Source organism: Tursiops truncatus, chromosome 1, assembly GCF_011762595.2.
Source record: "Tursiops truncatus isolate mTurTru1 chromosome 1, mTurTru1.mat.Y, whole genome shotgun sequence".
Classification (NCBI taxonomy): domain Eukaryota; kingdom Metazoa; phylum Chordata; class Mammalia; order Artiodactyla; family Delphinidae; genus Tursiops; species Tursiops truncatus.
This window is the reverse complement of record NC_047034.1, coordinates 110,271,947-110,290,846: the sequence shown is the minus strand read 5'-3', so window position 1 is coordinate 110,290,846 and position 18,900 is coordinate 110,271,947. Positions and strand designations below refer to the sequence as shown.

Here is an 18,900-nt window from a genome sequence, read left to right as displayed (position 1 = left end):
ATATATGCTAGAATGTCTAGAATATTTTAAAACTGTGGGCCTGTTGAGCTGTCTTATCTTGTTCCTCTTTTGAATGGGAATGCCTTTTATGCTTTACCACCAAATATAAAATTAGCTATTTGTCTTGGATAAGTATTCCTGATCAGCTTAAGGAAATATCCTTGATTGCTAGTGTACCGTATTTTACCTTCTTTGACATATTAGTATAAGGAGTTACATCAGTGAGATATCCTAACATTCCTGAAGTGAACATCATTTAATCATAGGGTATTATTATTTTAATATCTGCCTAAAATCAATTTGCTAAAGTTTTATTTAGGATTTTTACTTCCATAGTCATAAGTTTTATTGATCTATACTTTTTGTTTTCTGGAGTTGAGATTATATGGATTCATAAAATGAGTCTGGAAATTTTCCATGTTTCTTATTCTTTGGGAAATTTAAGGAACATAGGAATTATATTTATACCTTGGAAATTTTAAGAAATTAATTCTCCTGTGGATATTGGCCTCTTCAAATTTTTGCCTCTTATAAAGTCAATTATAGAAATTTATATTTTCCTATAAAATCATTTATATCCCTTTGTAATTAGCACTATTTATATTATATTTATTATATTATTGTTAGTTAATGCTATATTTAGATGAATTGATTAGACTTTGTTGAAGTTTGTACTTTTTATTAGTATCTTAAAGATTTATGATGTATAATGAATATTTTCAATTTTATTTTAGCCAACATTTACTAATCTTTACATATCATGTATTTTAAACAATTATTCTTAAAATGGGTAGAACTTCTACTGCTCAGTGCTTTCCAAGGGCTGGATTTATCTCAGGTAGTAAACAGCTTATCTGCCAAGAAGTAGCACACTAAAACAAACAGGTTATTTTATTGGGCAAATTGATCAATAGCAAATCTTGATGATTAACAAAAATGGACTTGGGGCTCTCTGGATAATTTACAAACAGAAATAATTCAGTACTTTAACATAGCCATTTGTTTTACTATCATCTCAATTCTAAGTATGTAGAGAAGTACAAAAATGATAGTAAATTTGAACAGTTTTCTTAGTCCTTTTTTATTCTCTGACCAAGTGCTCATGAACAACGGAATAGACAAAGGCATCTGGCAGAAAGACAAAAAATGGGAGAAAATGGCCTGGACAGCTCAAACTGTACAATCATTTTCCAGAGATTGTCTCAGTAGGTGTGATCCTAAACTGCTGCCTTGCTAGTAGACATGAGGCGACTGTCTGCTTAGCCCATTCTTCTGTGCAGTGCAGAACTGCAGGCCCCAATGCAGGGCACATAGGCAACCATCTGGCAAACAATAAGATATTAGACTTCCCATTCCTACTTATTTTTTACCTTATTCTTTTTAGATGTCTTGTTTGTGTGTATCTTATAATAGTTCAGCCATGTGTGTAAATAATTTATAAATAAATAACTATACATTTATTGGTGATATATACTCAAAAATGTTTTACTAAAGGGCATATAAATCAAAAAACTTTGGAAACCACTGGTATAAATATTAGAAACAGCTCTGGACTGGAAGTGGAGACCTAATGAATTTGAAACCTGCTTTAGCCACTTATTAGTCACATGAATTTGGTCAACTTTCTGTCTTATAATCTGTAAAATGGGAATAAGGCTACCTTCCCTGCCTCCCTCACAGTGTTATGTTGAGGAAGAAATGAAACAGCCTGCATATAATTGTTAGTAAACATTATAGATGCTGTGTAAATTGTGGTGTTATTGTTTCAATTTTTCACATCTTTTCCTCAAACATATTCAGTACACCGCATTATCTTTATACAGACCATATTTTAAGTAATGGAAAGACATTTTATTTTTAGGATCCAAAGAGAAAACTGTTCAGAATTTAACAATTTTGTAATTCTAAAAGAGATTTTTTTCAAATTTCTCAGAAATTTTTGATAGCCAGCTATTTTAACAAAATAGTGTTGGGAATTAAAAAAAAATGATTAAAAATAAATCTGAATTATCTGTAACCTCAGGAGGAAGGAATTAAGGAAAAGGGGGTAGAAAATGGACTTTAGAAGTAAAGAACTGATACAGGAAAAACTGGAGTTCTGTAACCTTAAGTGCCAGCATTTTGATGCCAGCAGTTAATTATCCTAGAAATCTCAAGTATTGTTGTTGGCCTGTACCATTCCTTGAATGAAAATATTGAGATAAATAGCAAACCTATAGTTTGCTTCTTCTTTTAATGTTGTGATCATTTAGGGACTTAAAGGCATTTAAAGATTGCCACTGTGTAGTAAATAGGCGGAATTTATTTTCCTTAGTGTTTGTTTGGAAATTCTCTGGCATTTGTTTTTCCTCTTTTTCCATATCACCAAGCAGTTAACACTTCTGACACTATCTATCTGGAGATACCAATTGCCAGTCCAGTTTTTGCTTCTGACTAATGGGCTATAGGTCAAGATTCCCACAAACACCTGGGGGTCGATTAATTTGCTAGAGTGGCTCACAGAACTGAGAAACTACTTACTGGGTGACCAGCTTATTATATAACTCAGGAATAGCCAGATGGAAGAGAGGCACAGGGCAAGGTGTGTGGGAAGGGGCTCAGAGCTTCCTGCTCTCTCCAAGCCACTCTCCCCAAATCCCCACTTGTTCACCAACCCAGGAGCTCTTCGAAACCCAAACCCCTTCCTTTTGGGGTTTTATGGAGGCCTCATTACATAGGCATGATTGATTCATTCATTGTCCATTGGTAACTGAACTCAGTCTCCAGTCCCTCTCCCCTCCCAGAAGGTCAGGGAGTGGGATTGAAAGTTCCAACCTTCTAATCACAGGGTTGGGTCCCCTGGGAACCAGCCTCCATCCTTAGGTTACTTAGGGGCTTTCCCAAAGACACCTCATTAACATAACAAAAGACACTTTTTGCCACTCTCAACTCAGGAAATCCAAGGGTTTTAGGAGCTTTGTGCCAGTAACTGGCACAAAGACCAAATATATATTTCTTATTATAAATCACAATATCACTCTTGTTTCTCTCTCTGTGTCAATTATAGGTTGAAGCTCCATTCATACCAAAGTTCAGAGGCTCTGGAGATACCAGCAATTTTGATGACTATGAAGAAGAAGATATCCGTGTCTCTATAACAGAAAAATGTGGAAAAGAATTTTGTGAATTTTAGAGATGAGCAACAAGATGACATCAGAGCTCACACTCAGTCTTTGCACTCTGTTAAGAGATAAGGTAGAGCTGAGACCGTTCTTGTCGAAGCAGTTACCTAGTTCCTTCATTCCAGCGACTGAGTGAGGTCTTTATTGCCGTCATCCGTCTGTGCACTCTACATCCAACTATGTAACAAGGCACCGCTAAGCAAGCATTGTCTGTGCCATAACACAGAACTAGACACTTTCCTGCTTCTCTTTGGTTCGTCTTTCTCCTCTTCTCCTAAATCCATTTCTTCCCGTTTCATTTTCATTAATTTTTCTGCAAATAGTGCTTCATTTTATTTTGCTGGTGTTGCAGATGGGCAGTGTTACGGCTATGTGACATTGGAAGGGAAGGATATATGTTGCTTTTAGTAGTTCTTACCAATATTTTTGTTAGTTGCTTAAGGATATACTTTCTAATAATTATTTTTACTTTGAGTAGCTCATATTAGGTTTTGCCAAAACGCTGGACAATTTTTGAAGATAGAATGTCTTTACACCAAGGATATTTATACAAATAAAACAATAACTTTCCTAGAACTAATACAGAGTAGCTAGACCCAGCAATTTGGATTCCTACAGATCAGAAGCTCTATTTCACTTCACCGCCTTTCCTGTCATCCTCCCCTCGAGTAAATAAGCGACCAGCCTGTGCAGTATGACAAGCGTGTCTCCTTTGCAGGAAAAGCTAATGATATGGATCATCATCGCCCAGGTTCTCTCACTTGATACCAGCATTTATGTAGGTATCAGAGAAGAGTTCTAAGATTTCTAAACTTTAACTTTCCATAAGGGTTTTAGCCAGTATTTTAATAGAACATGACTAATGAAAGTGACACATTTTTAAGTTTCTCAAATAGTCCCCATTGTAAACTTTTGAAAGGAAGAGAAATGAAGTAAAAAGAACATTAAGTGAACAAATACTTAGCTAAGTCAAACAAGTGGCTTGATTCTTGTAAACAATATAGAGGCACTTTTGTTTAAATATAGAGGTTTTTTTGTTTATTTTGCTTTGCTTTGCTTTGTTTTGTCACAGTAAGAACAAAAGTTGTTGTCAGGTGATTATGCTGGTGTACTGTATTTGTCAGCCTGAGGTAGAGGCCCTGTTGCAACTTTGGCTTTCATCCTATGCCTCAGCAATGAGGAAAGGGGACAAAATTTATAAAACTACCACAACTGTGTTTTAGTTTTGAGGTGTGGTATTTTTAGATATGTTGTAATTTCTTGCCTCTTCTTTCAGTAAATGGAATTATGATCATGCAGATACAATTTTAGTATTTGAGTTTAGTTTTTTTTAATATACTTTTTTGCCAGTTGACTTATCATTGCTGTCATGTGGAAATTTCAAGCACTTTTGCACATTTCGTTCACTGTTTGTTGAGACTCCACGGCTTAACTCAGTTTTTTAAATATGTTTTTTCTTTGCTTTTAAATTTCCTGTCTGGTTTTATCTCTATGTGTCAGTGACCTATCTTAAAACAACACACCAAAATAGTTGAAAATAAACTGTGTTCATTTTTTATGATCAATTTATATGCATATAAGATGAGTTGTGTTTAATCAAACTGGTCTTAATGTATATAAGCACTCTATTTGCTTCATTATCGGTGCAGGTAGGTCACTGATTCTACTTCTTTTCATCTGTACCACACCCTTGTAAAACCTTTGAAGACACTGAAAAAATCTGTCTGAGATATTCTCCTTATCAGTCTGTACATCTTTTGGTTGTCAAGTGTTTCTGCATGGTCATGTCACTTAAAAGCTGATACTGATTTGTTGGTCACCTATATTTAAAATGTGCAAGAAAAATATGAAATACTTTGCTGTAGCAAGTTTTATGTAACAAAAATATATCATGTTAATAAATCTAAAAAATTTTAATTACTTTTTTTGTATTTCATTTAGACCCAAGAACATGCTCATCATGTATTCTATATGTATGCTATAAATGCTATGGTACCTTTGTTGTATATTATTGTAAAATTATTACAAAATAATTTTAGTAAATCATGGGGGTGACATTTTGATTATTACATTTTTAGTTTTCAGTAATTAAAAAGATTTCTATGAATTCTAAAAAAAAAAAAAATATATGAAATTACTACTGCCCGGCACAATTTGCTATAGAATCTACCTAGGTCGATTACCCTAGGCATACATTGGTTTTGAGGGATATTTAGCCGTTCCATTTTAACTCTCCATTTAAAGGACACCAGCAAGCTTTCAAATATATCAACGGAGTCTATTTCTGACCACTCAAGTACATTGAATTAGAATATCGTAGAATTATATAAAACTCCCAGTTTCAGCCACAATTGAGCCAAAAATAAGATAAAAGTTTGATTAATAAATAAGTGGAATGAATCAGTATTTAATATCAGATTACGTTATTTGAAACAGAAGAAATAATGACACGGCATTGTCGAGGAAGGAGCCCTAGACTGAAAGTCAAGGCATCTGTCAAGCCTGGTCTGTCACTATCAGCAATGACCTTGGCCTCAGTTCTCTTATCTATGAAATGGAAGAGTTCCATTAGGCAGTTTCTAAGGTCCCTTCTAATTTTCACATGTTGTGACGACTCTTTTTGACGTTTTGAAGGGATAACATGCTTAGAAGCAAGTCTCAGTAAGGCTATATTTTAGGGCATCTTTCTTCTCCTTACTCTACAGTGTTCTTACAATTCTTTGAATATCATGAGAACCTCGTGTCTGTTCTGATTCCTTCCTCCTTCACTGATGCTAAATATCCAATTGATATCAAACTGTCAGCCTACCAAAAAGATATTGTGGCTTGTGGGCACTGCTGTCTTGTTCTGATATGTTCTTGTAGTGACTGCCCATTGGCCTGAAAATACTCATTGTAAGCCTAAAAAAATCATATTTCTTTCCCACTGTTTTTTCTGCTTGTTGAAGAATCAAATGAAATAATGTACGTGAAAGCACCTTGTAAACTGTAACCTATCAATGTAAAATGTTAAGGTGTGTTGTTATTTCATTAATTACTTCTTTGTTTAGAATGGAATTTCCTATGCACTACTGTAGCTAGGAAATGCTGAAAACAACTGTGTTTTATAATTAATCAATAACTGCAAAATTAAAGTATCTTGAAAAGATAAAACAATTTATTGAGTCTTGGATTCTATTTAGTGCCCTTATTTCCTGATTTATTTTCTGCATACACCACAGATGCTTATGGATTCCTAGCTTTTATGTATTTGGGTGAGAACAGAGCAAGAGAGGGTCAAATGTCCACTAGTCTATTCCAACTGTGTATTTACTGAAAAACTATTAGATTTATTCCATAGTATCTAAAAGTGTTTCTGCTTTTTCATGATGCTATTAGTCTAAATTATTCTTAAAATAATGTTGAAAATATTCATATTTAAAAGACTGACACTACAAGAGCCCTCATACTATTGTAATAATGAACTATGAATTTATACTTTTTTCTTTAGAGGCGCTTTTGCGCTTCACCATTACCTCTTCCGGTTTTAGCCAGGTTGATTAATGTGTGTTTCTATAGTTGTCCTTTACCTCAAGAAATACATTTTTAGGTAATTATTTTAATAGCTTACCATTTTTATTGCTTTGTTACTACAAACATTTATAAATATTGATGCATTTTGTAACATGATACTACTTTTATGATTGCTTCATTTTATCATTGTTAGGGCTTAATATAAATTCTGGTTTCCTCACTTCCTTGTGTAACTAATTATAAAAATCTGGGCATATCTTCACTCCAGAACTATCATCATTTGAAATTCACTTAACTTTTCTCTTACACACAAATATTGGATGTGAAGTTAAATACTTGTGATTTTAGCTTTCCTGAACATTTTCTATATGCCTTATTTAATAGACTTCATGCCCTCTGATAAGGGCTGAATTTTGCCCCACCAAAATTCCTGTGTTGAAGTCCTAACCCCCAGTACCTCAGAATATGATTGTATTTGAAGGTAGGGCCTTTAAAGAGATAATTAAGGTAAAATTAGGTCATATGTTGGGCCCTGATCCAATAAGACTGGTGTCTTTGTAAGAGGAGATTAGGACAGAGAGAACACGCAAACTGAGGGGAGACCATGTGAGAACATAAGAGAAAGATGACCATCTATAAGCCAAGGAGAAAGGCCTCAAAAGAAGACAACCCTGCTGACACCCTGATCTTGGACTTCTAGCCTCCAGGAAGGTGAGATAATAAATTTCTGTTGTTTAAACCACCCAGTCTATGGTATTTTGTAATGGCAGTCCTAACAAACTAGTACACCCACTGAGTGTACTCCCTTGGTGAACGGCTTGAATTCATCATCTCCCTTCAAATGCTTTATACTTGGCTAATACTTACCATAAGCCAAAAAGAAAAAAAAAAGTGTACTCACAGACCTCACTGCACCTGCTGCTTGTTTCTATTCTTTCCTGGAACATTAGCAGGAAACAGGAAACAGTAGCTAATGAGAGTGGGGGAAAGCACGGGTAACTGAAACCACGACTAACACCTGGTCAGACTTACCCTTGGCATCAAGCTATCCTTTTGATAATACAACATAAAATTGAACACACAAGAGTGGTTGAGTTTAGAGTCTTTGCTCATCTCTTAATGGTGATGTTAATGAAATGGCCAAAAGAAAGTGGGAATGGGGATAAAGGTCTAGTGAGGGAACCCCCAGTTGGTTCATTGTCATTATTGAGGGGGTAGTAATGCTCACAGCAAATGATCACCTTAATATGTCAGTTTTCTATGGCTACTGTAACAAATTACCACAAAATCAGTGGTTTAATACAACACAAGTTATCTTACAGCTCTGGAAGTCTGACATCTGAAGTGAGTCTCACTGCGTTAAAAATCAAAGCATCATGGTATATCTCTCCATCTGTTTGTATCATCTTTAATTCCTTTCATCAGTGTCTTATACTTTTCTGCATACAGGTCTTTTATCTCCTTAGGTAGGTTTATTCCTAGGTATTTTATTCTCTTTGTTACAGTGGTAAATGGGAGTGTTTCCTTAATTTCTCTTTCAGATTTTTCATCATTAGTGTATAGGAATGCAAGAGATTTCTGTGCATTAATTTTGTATCCTGCTACTGTACCAAATTCATTGATTAGCTCTAGTAGTTTTCTGGTAGCATCTTTAGGATTCTCTATGTATAATATAATGTCATCTGCAAACAGAGACAGATTTACTTCTTTTCTGATTTGGATTCCTTTTATTTCTTTTTCTTCTCTGATTGCTGTGGCTAAAACTTCCAAAACTATGTTGAATAAGAGTGGTGAGAGTGGGCAACCTTGTCTTGTTCCTGATCTTAGTGGAAATGGTTTCAGTTTTTCACCATTGAGAACAATGCTGGCTGTGGGTTTGTCATATATGGCCTTTATTATGTTGAGGTAAGTTCCCTCTATGCCTACTTTCTGGAGGGTTTTTATCATAAATGGGTGTTGAATTTTGTCAAAAGCTTTTTCTGCATCTACTGAGATGATCATATGGTTTTTCTCCTTCAATTTGTTAATATGGTGGATCACATTGATTGATTTGCATATATTGAAGAATCCTTGTATTCCTGGAATAAACACCACTTGATCATGGTGTATGATCCTTTTAATATCCTCTTGGATTCTGTTTGCTAGCATTTTGTTGAGGATCTTTGCATCTATGTTCATCAGTGATATTGGCCTGTAGTTTTCTTTCTTTCTGACATCTTTGGTTTTGGTATCAGGGTGATGGTGGCCTCGTAGAATGAGTTTGGGAGTGTTCCCATTGCTATATTTTGGAAGAGTTTGAGAAAGATGGGTGTTAGCTCTTCTCTAAATGTTTGCCAGAATTTGCCTGTGAAGCCATCTGGTCCTGGGCTTTTATTTGTTGGAAGATTTTTAATCACAGTCTCAATTTCAGTGCTTGTGATTGGTCTGTTTATATTTTCTGTTTCTTCCTTGTTCAGTCTTGGAAGGTTGTGCTTTTCTAAGAATTTGTCCATTTCTTCCAGGTTGTCCATTTTATTGGCATAGAGTTGCTTGTAGTAATCTCTCATGATCCTCTGTATTTCTGCAGTGTCAGTTGTTACTTCTCCTTTTTCATTTCTAATTCTACTGATTTGAGTCGTCTCCCTTTTTTTCTTGATGAGTCTGGCTAATGGTTTATCAAGTTTGTTTATCTTCTCAAAGAAGCAGCTTTTACTTTTATTGATCCTTGCTATTGTTGTCTTCATTACTTTCTCATTTACTTGTGATCTGATCTTTATGATTTCTTTCCTTCTGCTAACTTTGGGCTTTTTTTGTTCTTCTTTCTCTAATTGCTTTAGGTGTACAGTTAGGTTGTTTATTCGAGATGTTTCTTGTTTCTTGAGGTAGGATTGTGTTGCTACAAACTTCCCTCAGCACTGCTTTTGCTGCTTCCCATAGGTTTTGGGTCATTGTGTTTTCATTGTATTTGTTTCTAGGTTCTTGGATTGGAAGAATCAACACTGTGAACATGACTATACTACCCAGAGCAATCTACAGGTTCAATGCAATCCCTATCAAACTGCTAATGGCATTTTTCACAGAACTAAAACAAAAAATTTCACAATTTGTATGGAAACACAAAAGACCCTGAATAGCCAAAGCAATTTTGAGAAAGAAAAACAGAGCTGGAGGAATCAGGCTTCCAGACTTCAGACTATACTACAAAGCTACAGTAATCAAGACAGTATGGTACTGGAACAAAAACAGAAATATAGATCAATGGAACAGGATACAAAGCTCAGAGATAAACCCACGCACATATGGTCACCTTACCTTTGATAAAGGAGGAAAGAGTATATAATGGAGAAAAGACAGCCTCTTCAATAAGTGGTACTAGGAAAACTGGACAGCTACATGTAAAAGAATGAAATTAGAACACTCCCTAACACCATACACAAAAATAAACTCAAAATGGATTAAAGGCCTAAATGTAAGACCAGACACTATCAAACTCTTAGAGGAAAACATAGGCAGAACACCCTTTGACATAAATCACAGCAAGATCCTTTTTGACCCACCTCCTAGAGAAATGGAAATAAAAACAAAAATAAACAAATGGGACCTAATGAAACTTAAAAGCTTTTGCACAGCAAAGGAAACCATAAACAAGACAAAAAGACAGCCCTCAGAATGGGAGAAAATATTTGCAAATGAAGCAACTGACAAAGGATTAATCTCCAAAATTTACAAGCAGCTCATGCAGCTCAATATCAAGAAATAAACAACCCAATCCAAAAATGGGCAGAAGATCTAAATAGATGTTTCTCCAAAGAAGACATACAGATTGCCGACAAACACATGAAAGAATGCTCAACATCATTAATCATTAGAGAAATGCAAATCAAAAGTACAATGCGGTATCACCTCACACCAGTCAGAATGGCCATCATCAAAAAATCTACAAACAATAAATGCTGGAGAGAGTGTGGAGAAAAGGGAACCCTCTTACACTGTTGGTGGGAATGTAAATTGATACAGCCACTGTGGAGAACAGTATGGAGGTTCCTTAAAAAACTACAAATAGAACTACCATATGACCCAGCAATCCCACTACTGGGCATATACCCTGAGAAAACCATAATTCAAAAAGAGTCATGTACCAAAATGTTCATTGCAGCTCTATTTACAATAGCCAGGAGATGGAAACAACCTAAGTGTCCATCATCGGATGAATGGATAAAGAAGATGTGGCACATATATTCAATGAAATATTACTCAGCCATAAAAAGAAATGAAATTGAGTTATTTGTAGTGAGGTGGATGGACCTACAGTCTGTCATACAGAGTGAAGTAAGTTAGAAAGAGAAAGACAAATACCGTATGCTAACACATATATATGGAATCTAAAAAAATTAAAATAGTACTGAAGAACCTAGGGGCAGGACAGGAATAAAGACGCAGATGTTGAGAATGGACTTGAGGACACAGGGATGGGGGAGGGTAAGCTGGGACGAAGTGAGAGAGTGGCATGGACTTATATATACTACCAAATGTATAATAGATAGCTAGTGGGAAGCAGCCGTATAGCACAGAGCCATCAGCTCGGTGCTTTGTGACCACCTAGAGGGGTGGGATAGGGAAGGTGGGAGGGAGAGGCAAGAGGGAGGAGATACGGGGATATATGTGTATGTATAGCTGATTCACTTTGTTATAAAGCAGAAACTGACACACCATTGTAAAGCAATTATACTCCAATAAAGATGTTAAAAAAAAAAAAAAGCATCAGCAGGCCTGCATTCCTGTCTAGATCTCTAGGGGAGAATCTGTTTCCTTGCCTTTTCCAGCTTCTAGAGATTGCTCACTTTCCTGGACTTGTGACTTTATTCCTCCATCTTCAAAGTCAGTAAACTTGGGCTGAGTCCTTATACTGCATCTCTCTGACATCCTCTTCTGCCTCCCTCTTTCACTTTTAAAGACCATTGTGATTATATTGAGCCCTGGGTTATATAACCTAGGTAATCCAGCCTACTCTCCTCATTTTAAGATCAGCTGATAAGCAACCTTAATTTCCCTTTGCCATATAACCTAACACATTCACAGGTTTTGAGGATTTAGGCATGGGCAACTTTGGGGCACAGGGAGTGCAGGGGAGACATTATTTTGCCTACCAGACTTAATGTAATTTTAGGTGGAAAATATGATTATCTGAGAGATGGGGGTAGAGACAATCTTCACAATTCAAATAGAACAAAGGCTTCAACTGAGATTTTCCTGAAGCATAGAAGCTTAGCATGCAGTGAATATTCAAGTGCATTGTCCTAGAACCTAATTGAGTAGCAATATCAGTTCTGCACACCTTAAAAGATACTCAACATCGCTATTCATCAGCAAATTGAAAATTAAAACCACAAGTAGATATCACTACACACCAACAGAATGACTAAAAACACTGAGAATACCAAGTGTTGGTGAGGATGTAGAGCGATGGAAACTGCATTGCTAGTGGGAATAGAAAATGGCACAACCACTTTGGAAAACAGTTTGGCAGTTTACTATAAAGTTAATCATTTTCTTACCACACAACTAGCCTTTCTACCTCTATGTATTTACTCAAGAAAATGAAAACATATGTCCACACAAAGACGTGAATGTTCACTGCAACTTTATAACAGTCCTGAACAAATGGATCAACAGATGGTGGTGTACCCATGCAATGGAAGACTACTCGCCAATAAAGAGGAGCAAGCTACTGATACCAGCAACAACATGAATGCATCCAAAAAGCATTTTGGTTGTATACATTTGTCAAAACTCATTGAACTATATACTTTAAAATGAGTACATTATACCTTAGTAAAGATGATTTTAAGAATTATGAAAAGAAAATAAATTTTAGAATAGATATGATTATAATAGAAGGTTAGTGATCTGGAAGATATAGTCTAGGAAATCCCTCAGTTAATATTCAAAGATAAAGACAGAAAAACATGAGAGAAAACTTAAGAAATATGGGAAATTAGCTTCAAGAGTGAAGAAAATTGTTTAAAAGTTCTAAAAGGAAGAGACAGAAAAATGAGAAAGTAATGTCCTCGAAGTTTTGAATGATTGTTTTACTTAGAATTATATATCGATACCTCAGCAAACTATTGCTTGATTGTAAAGTGGGGACTCTAGTTCCCAGGTACCCTAGCCCTCTGGCACCTAGATAGACCTGGCCAGTGGGAAGTGATGGGAAAAGACTGGAGGATGGCCAAAAGATATAATCAGAGTGTTTCTCTTCCTATCTCTCCCTGCGATCGGTACCATTTCCTGAGTCTTCATTGCTCCATCTCTTGATTACTGTCATGGTTCCATGTTCCAGTGGGCAGCCCAAGCTTCTGAGCTCTGTGAGCCCTGACTCCTTTTTTTCTTCTATTCCAGGGCTGATAGAGCTACCTGTTGTTGCTTATCTTTGGTTAACTTCACCATCCTAATATTTGTCTTTATTTTTGGTTTTTTATAAACTTTTTAGTAATAATATGACTGGTACTTTTTTGTTGTTATATGAAGTACAACTGTTTGACTCTCTATTCTTCCATCACATGTGTAACCAATTTCTTCTATTAAATCTCCTCTGTTGAAATACCTAGAATGGATCCTTTTCTCCTGACTGATGTTCCCATTATCACCACTTTTGTTATACATTGTACTGAAGGATCCTAGCCATCACATAAGAGAAAAAAGAATAAAGGTGATCCTAGCCATCACTCTAAGAGAAGAAACAACATTGGCAAAATAAAGATCATCCCAAATAAAATAAATTATGAAAATTTTCTACCAACAGATACTCCCTAAGGAAGGAAATTCTAAAACTATATTTTAAGAAGAAGGAAAATGGTCCCAGAAAGAAGAAATAGCTTCTGGGAAGTTTAAAGGAAAGAAAAATAGGAGGAAAAAAATAAACATCATTAGGAATAAGAAATGAGATGGACATAGAAGAGCTTTTAAAATTAGAATTTTCATCAGGCTGGAACTTAAAAGACACACAAACCCGCCATTACTCCTCCCATCCTCTCTCCCCAAACACATATAAATGATAGAATATATTTTCAAATATCTTTAATGACATAGATTTCACTCAAAACAAGATAAACATCTCCACAGACTAGAAAGGATGAAAATACACAGTGGTAAGTGGGGGCTGAAGCCACAGACTTACTAATCGACAGAAAAGATTTTTATTACAATGAGAGTACAGCAAATGCAAAAGAAAAAGATGTTAAAGAAAATTCAGAGGTTGTAATGGATACTGAGAACAAAGATAATCCACTATTGACATCCCTGAATTAAGAAACTATGGATGAAATAGAAAAAGTAATCAAATATACAGACTTTTCACTAAAATGAAGGAAAAAAACGAATTTATATGTTTAAAGAACACATTATTTTTCAGGAAAAATTGACACACAGCTTTCAACACCAAACCATATTCTAGTGAAGGTTTTGAACTTCAAGGATTAAAATTTCATGCATAAAATTAAGTCACCCTTAAGGTGATGGCAGAATCTGGCTGGCCTCAGATGTCTCCACAATATTACTTGGTGCCAAAAGACAATTGAGCAATGGTATAAAGTTCCAAGGGAAAGACAATGTAAGCCAAGAGTATTATACCCAGCCAAGTTGCATTTAATTTAAAGGCACAAGTCTCTGAATAATCAAAAGAAAGAAAACCTATGGCCTCTTCACATCCAACTGGATCTATGAAAATAAAGAACTCAGTAATGAGGAAGCAGAGATAACAAAACCCATGGTGAACACTGAATCTGTCTAAATGTCATACTAACCGCAAACAATGATGGCAATTGCAATTACAGAACCAAATGTAAGTGTTTTAGACCTTGGCAAAATTAGAGTAACTAAAAAAATTGGAAGGTAGGAAAAGGAAGTAAGACGTCATTTCCTTATCTTTTACGGTAGGAAGTCAACTAGTAGAATCTAAAATTAGTACATGAGGTTAAATAAGATAATGACTCTAACTTCTCAATGATTTTTTTATAATTTTGTAATTATTTTGTGGGGAAGGAACATTTATCAGCAGTTTTCATTTTCACTTCAACTTCTTTTTCTTGTGTTGAATCTAATTACATTTATTTTCATTACATTTTCTTCTACTAAATTGGATTTTATAATATAAGTAAAATTAAATTGGAGACTTTCTATTAAAATGTAGGATATAACTTTTATCAAGTGAGTGCTATCTAGTTAGTACCTCTCTGTGTTTCTCGTCTTCTCTTTCTGTTTGGCATAGAAGAAAGCCTAGCATGGTACTGATGGAATGGGATCATTTGGGGTGATTTTATAACTTCTCCTTTGTACTTCGCTGAATTGCTTGCATTCTTTATAATGATAGAGTAATTAATCAAAAATAAATATGCTCCATAACAGAACATTAATATCTTTATCCATTTAAAAAATCATCAAATATTATGAGACTTACTCTTAGCAATTAAGCCATTTTCATCAGAGTCCAGTTTTAAAAAATCCTGATTCCTTCCTTTCAAGATTAAAAACGATAATACTTTTTGAGCAAGCCACCTGATGTCACTGAAATGGCTCACTAACAGTAGCATTGCCCTGAAGAAATGTTTTCATCTCATTCCTCATTTCCCAAGCTCATGAGCACCCTTCCTTTTAACAGCCAACACCATTGTCATGTGGAGAAAAGCCAAATTGTTATTAAATTTTTCACTATTTTCTGTAATACTAAGTCAAAGTCAGGAAGCACATAGCTGAGTTAAGTGCAGACTGTTCTCTATGAATACATATTATGGTTACTGGCGTCCAGAAAAAAGCTTCTTTCATTCAAGTACCAATGTCCTTCTTTGTCACTTACTGATCTGAAGATAACCTCATTCCTATCTATACTGTGGCTCAGAAAATAATCACTAACCAAACAAAAGTTTTCTTCTCTGTGGTAAACAAATAAAAAAGGTGCTGAGCCCTTCTCCTTCACATATAATTCAACACTTAAAACCCAATGTAATAGAATCTACTCATCAGTGGTCTTACCTACATTGTTCTAGATAGTATGCCACCATTTTTTTTCTCTCATTTTGCTTTCCCACCATACACACTTGTCATTTATTTGGGGCTGGTTTTGCACAATTCTTAATTTAGTATGCTTAGTATGGTTTTTGCTATAAGGAGGAAGACTTTGAATCTTGATTTCGTGCTTTTGGAATTGATATTAGTCAAGGCTTTGTCAGACAACACAATGCAAAGTAGCTTTAGCAAAAAAAGGGAAGCAGTGAACTCACATAACCCGGAAGTCCAAGGGTGGACTTTTGTCACAATAAGGTCTAAAGGATCAAACTATATCAGCAGAACTCTGCCTCTCATTCCACCTCTTAACCCTGCTTTCCTCAGAAGTGACTTCAGCCTCAGTAGGTGCTCTCCATGGGGCAGAAAATAAAATGAGCAGCCACTCTAGGCTTGCACTTTCCGAAGAGTGCATTGTCCTCCATGAAGAAGATGGTCTCTCGTGCACTATGTCCCTGAAAGGGACTCTGATGGTCCAGGCCGGGTCAGAACCTACGTCTGTGCCCAGGTAAAGGGATATACATGATGACATTCTCACCAGAATTACATGGATTGGGGGAGGTGTACTTCTCCAAAGAAAGATATGTGGGTCAGAAAGGAAAAAAAGCTGATGTTCACTAAGATCTCTTCTACATCTTCACCAACAAAACCCAAAAATTTTGTATGGAAAAGAATTATTTTGTGTGTTGTGGAAAAACTTTATAGGTTTACCAGAATGACAGGTGTAAAAACTTCACTGGTACCATACCACTTATTAAGAAATTATCCTAATAAACAACATCATGGGCTATGGGCAAATGACTGACCAATCCTACAAAATTCTATTTTCAAAGATATCTGGTTCTTCCCTCTTCCCATTTTTATTTTTCTTTTGCTTGTGGGAAATCATCAAACTCAAAGATTTATTTGTTCTGATACATGGATTCACAATTAATATTCTCACTGGAACCTATTTAAGATATTAAAATTATTATGAGGTAAAGTATTGTTTTGTTATTTTCATTGCTACTTTTATCCTTCAATAAACTCTTTGGAGACATTAATACCTTTCTAGAAAAAAACATGAAATTTAACAATAACACGTAAAGTGTTACTCAAAACAAACTACACCCTGTTAACTGAATGTCATTTTAGAGAAAAAGACCAAACAGCACTTGTGGGGCATGACGGCTGTTCTAAACATGGTCACAAATTCTTCGACATTCTTCCCATTGGGAGGTGAGGTCTATGTCCCTTCCCAGTTAAGATGCTTTCAGATGGTACCAGCCCCCTCCGTGGAGTCACTCCCAGCTGTGTAATTTTCCCAGCTGAGTCCCCAGACAGCTTTGTGGCGAGACAAGTCATTTCTGCTTCTACTTGTTTGAATTTGTGATCCATGAAACATCTGAACTTAATAAACTGGTTGTTTTAAGAGGCTAAATTTTGGGGTAATTTGTTATTCACCAAGAAATAACTGGAGCAGGCATACCTTCATAAAGTGTTAAGAACGTAATGGCTAAAACCACTGTAAGACTATCACATGCATATCAGCTGGGCAAAAACTAGAAATCTTAAAATATAATTGTGGTAAAGATGTGGAGTAATCAAAACTCTCATACACTGCCATTGGAAATGTGAACTGGTCAACCATTTCGGAAAGCAAACCAGGCAAAATCTAGTAAAATTGCTCATGCATGTGGTCTGTGAACATCAGCTTCACTCATACAATACAGCCTAGAGAAACTCATTTGTCCAGTAGGAGATATGTATAAAAAATATTCATTGAAAAATTACTTGTAATAGCAAAAATTTGGAAGTGATCTAAGTATCCATCAAAATGAGAATGAATAAATAAATAGAGGTAAATTCACATGGTTGAATTCTATATAGGAGATAAAATGAATGAATTAGAGCTACAAATATCAACATGGTTGAACCTCAGAAGTATAAAACTACTAACAATTTCAAAAGAAAATAAAGGAAACAGCAAAGTACTAGAAATAAAGAGGGAGCTCAAAGCCTGGTGTGAGCAGGAGCTGATGTCAGGGTGGCTCATGGGAATACTGGACTAGCTTGAGGCCTTAGGGACTGGCTGATGTAGTTTTATTGCCCACTAGGGTCAGGAGAGAAGATGTGGTCTTAGGCACATACAAGGAGAGTAGCAGGTACTTCTGCATTAAATATAGAACTTAAAGACTGAACATCTATGAAATGGGTACTAGAATTAATCCAACCTTCATCCCTGGCCAATGGGAGGAACAAAGGTTATCATTTTGGGGGACATGTAGAAAAAAAAATACCTTGAGCTATCAATCTCCAAGTCTGAAACTCACACAAATGTGAGGTCACAATGTATTGGTGTGGGATATCAAGCAGAGGAATTAACAGAGAAACTTGTTCAGGATTAGTTAAACTCCTTTGTCAAACACAAATGCAAAACCATATGACAGTGAAACTTCCACAACCCAACATTCTCCCTGGGAAAAATCTAAAAATGTTGTAAAAAAAATCAGAAACCACATAAGGAAGTCAACTGCTATGAGGAGGAGTGGCAAATACAACAAAACGGGAAAGTAGTGCTCTAACAGTTGGAGGCACTAAAACAAAAAATAATCTGCTCTCAAAAATTAATTTTAAGATCATAAGATTGAGAGAAGAATCAAATGGAAAGTCTAGAAACAAAATATATAGCCATTGGAGATCGGCCAAGATGGCAGAGTAGACCCTGAGCTCAGCTCCTCTCACAGGCACATCAAAATCACAACTATCTTCAGAAAAAACATTGTTTAAAAAAAGACTGGAACCAACCCAAACAGATCTTCTACAACTAAAGATATAAAGAAGGAACCACAGTGAGATGGGTATGAGAGGTGGACTCATGATATAGTCAAGTTCCATACCCTGGGGTGAGTGATCCACAAACCAGAGGATAATTACAATTGCAGAGGTTTTCCCAGAGGAGAGAGAAGTCTGAGCCCAATTTAATCTCCACAGCCCAGGGGTCCTGCACTGGGAAGATGAGCTCCCAGAACATTTGGCTTTGAAGGCCAGCAGGACTTACTTTTGGGAGTCCCAGAGGACTGGGGGAAATAGAGTCTTATAATTTCATAGGAGTCTGGGTCAGACCTATCTCCTGACCTTGGAGAGTCTCCCAGAGAGGCAGGAGGCAACTGCCACTTACCCTGGGGACAAAGACACTGGCAGCAGCCAG

The 18,900-nt window shown here is 35.9% G+C and overlaps 1 protein-coding gene across 3 annotated transcripts in view; it reads left to right on the top strand.

The window, feature by feature from the left end:
• PRKACB (protein kinase cAMP-activated catalytic subunit beta) overlaps positions 1–6,317 on the top strand; it is a 143,568-nt gene extending 137,251 nt beyond the window's left edge. For all 3 annotated transcript variants that reach the window (XM_019920056.3, XM_004321691.4, XM_033864238.2), the window contains exon 10: positions 3,047–6,317. In XM_019920056.3, the coding sequence (XP_019775615.1) occupies positions 3,047–3,172 (126 nt within the window). In that variant the 3' untranslated portion in view covers positions 3,173–6,317. The remainder of the gene's footprint in view (positions 1–3,046) is intronic.
• The last annotated feature ends 12,583 nt before the right edge of the window (positions 6,318–18,900 follow it).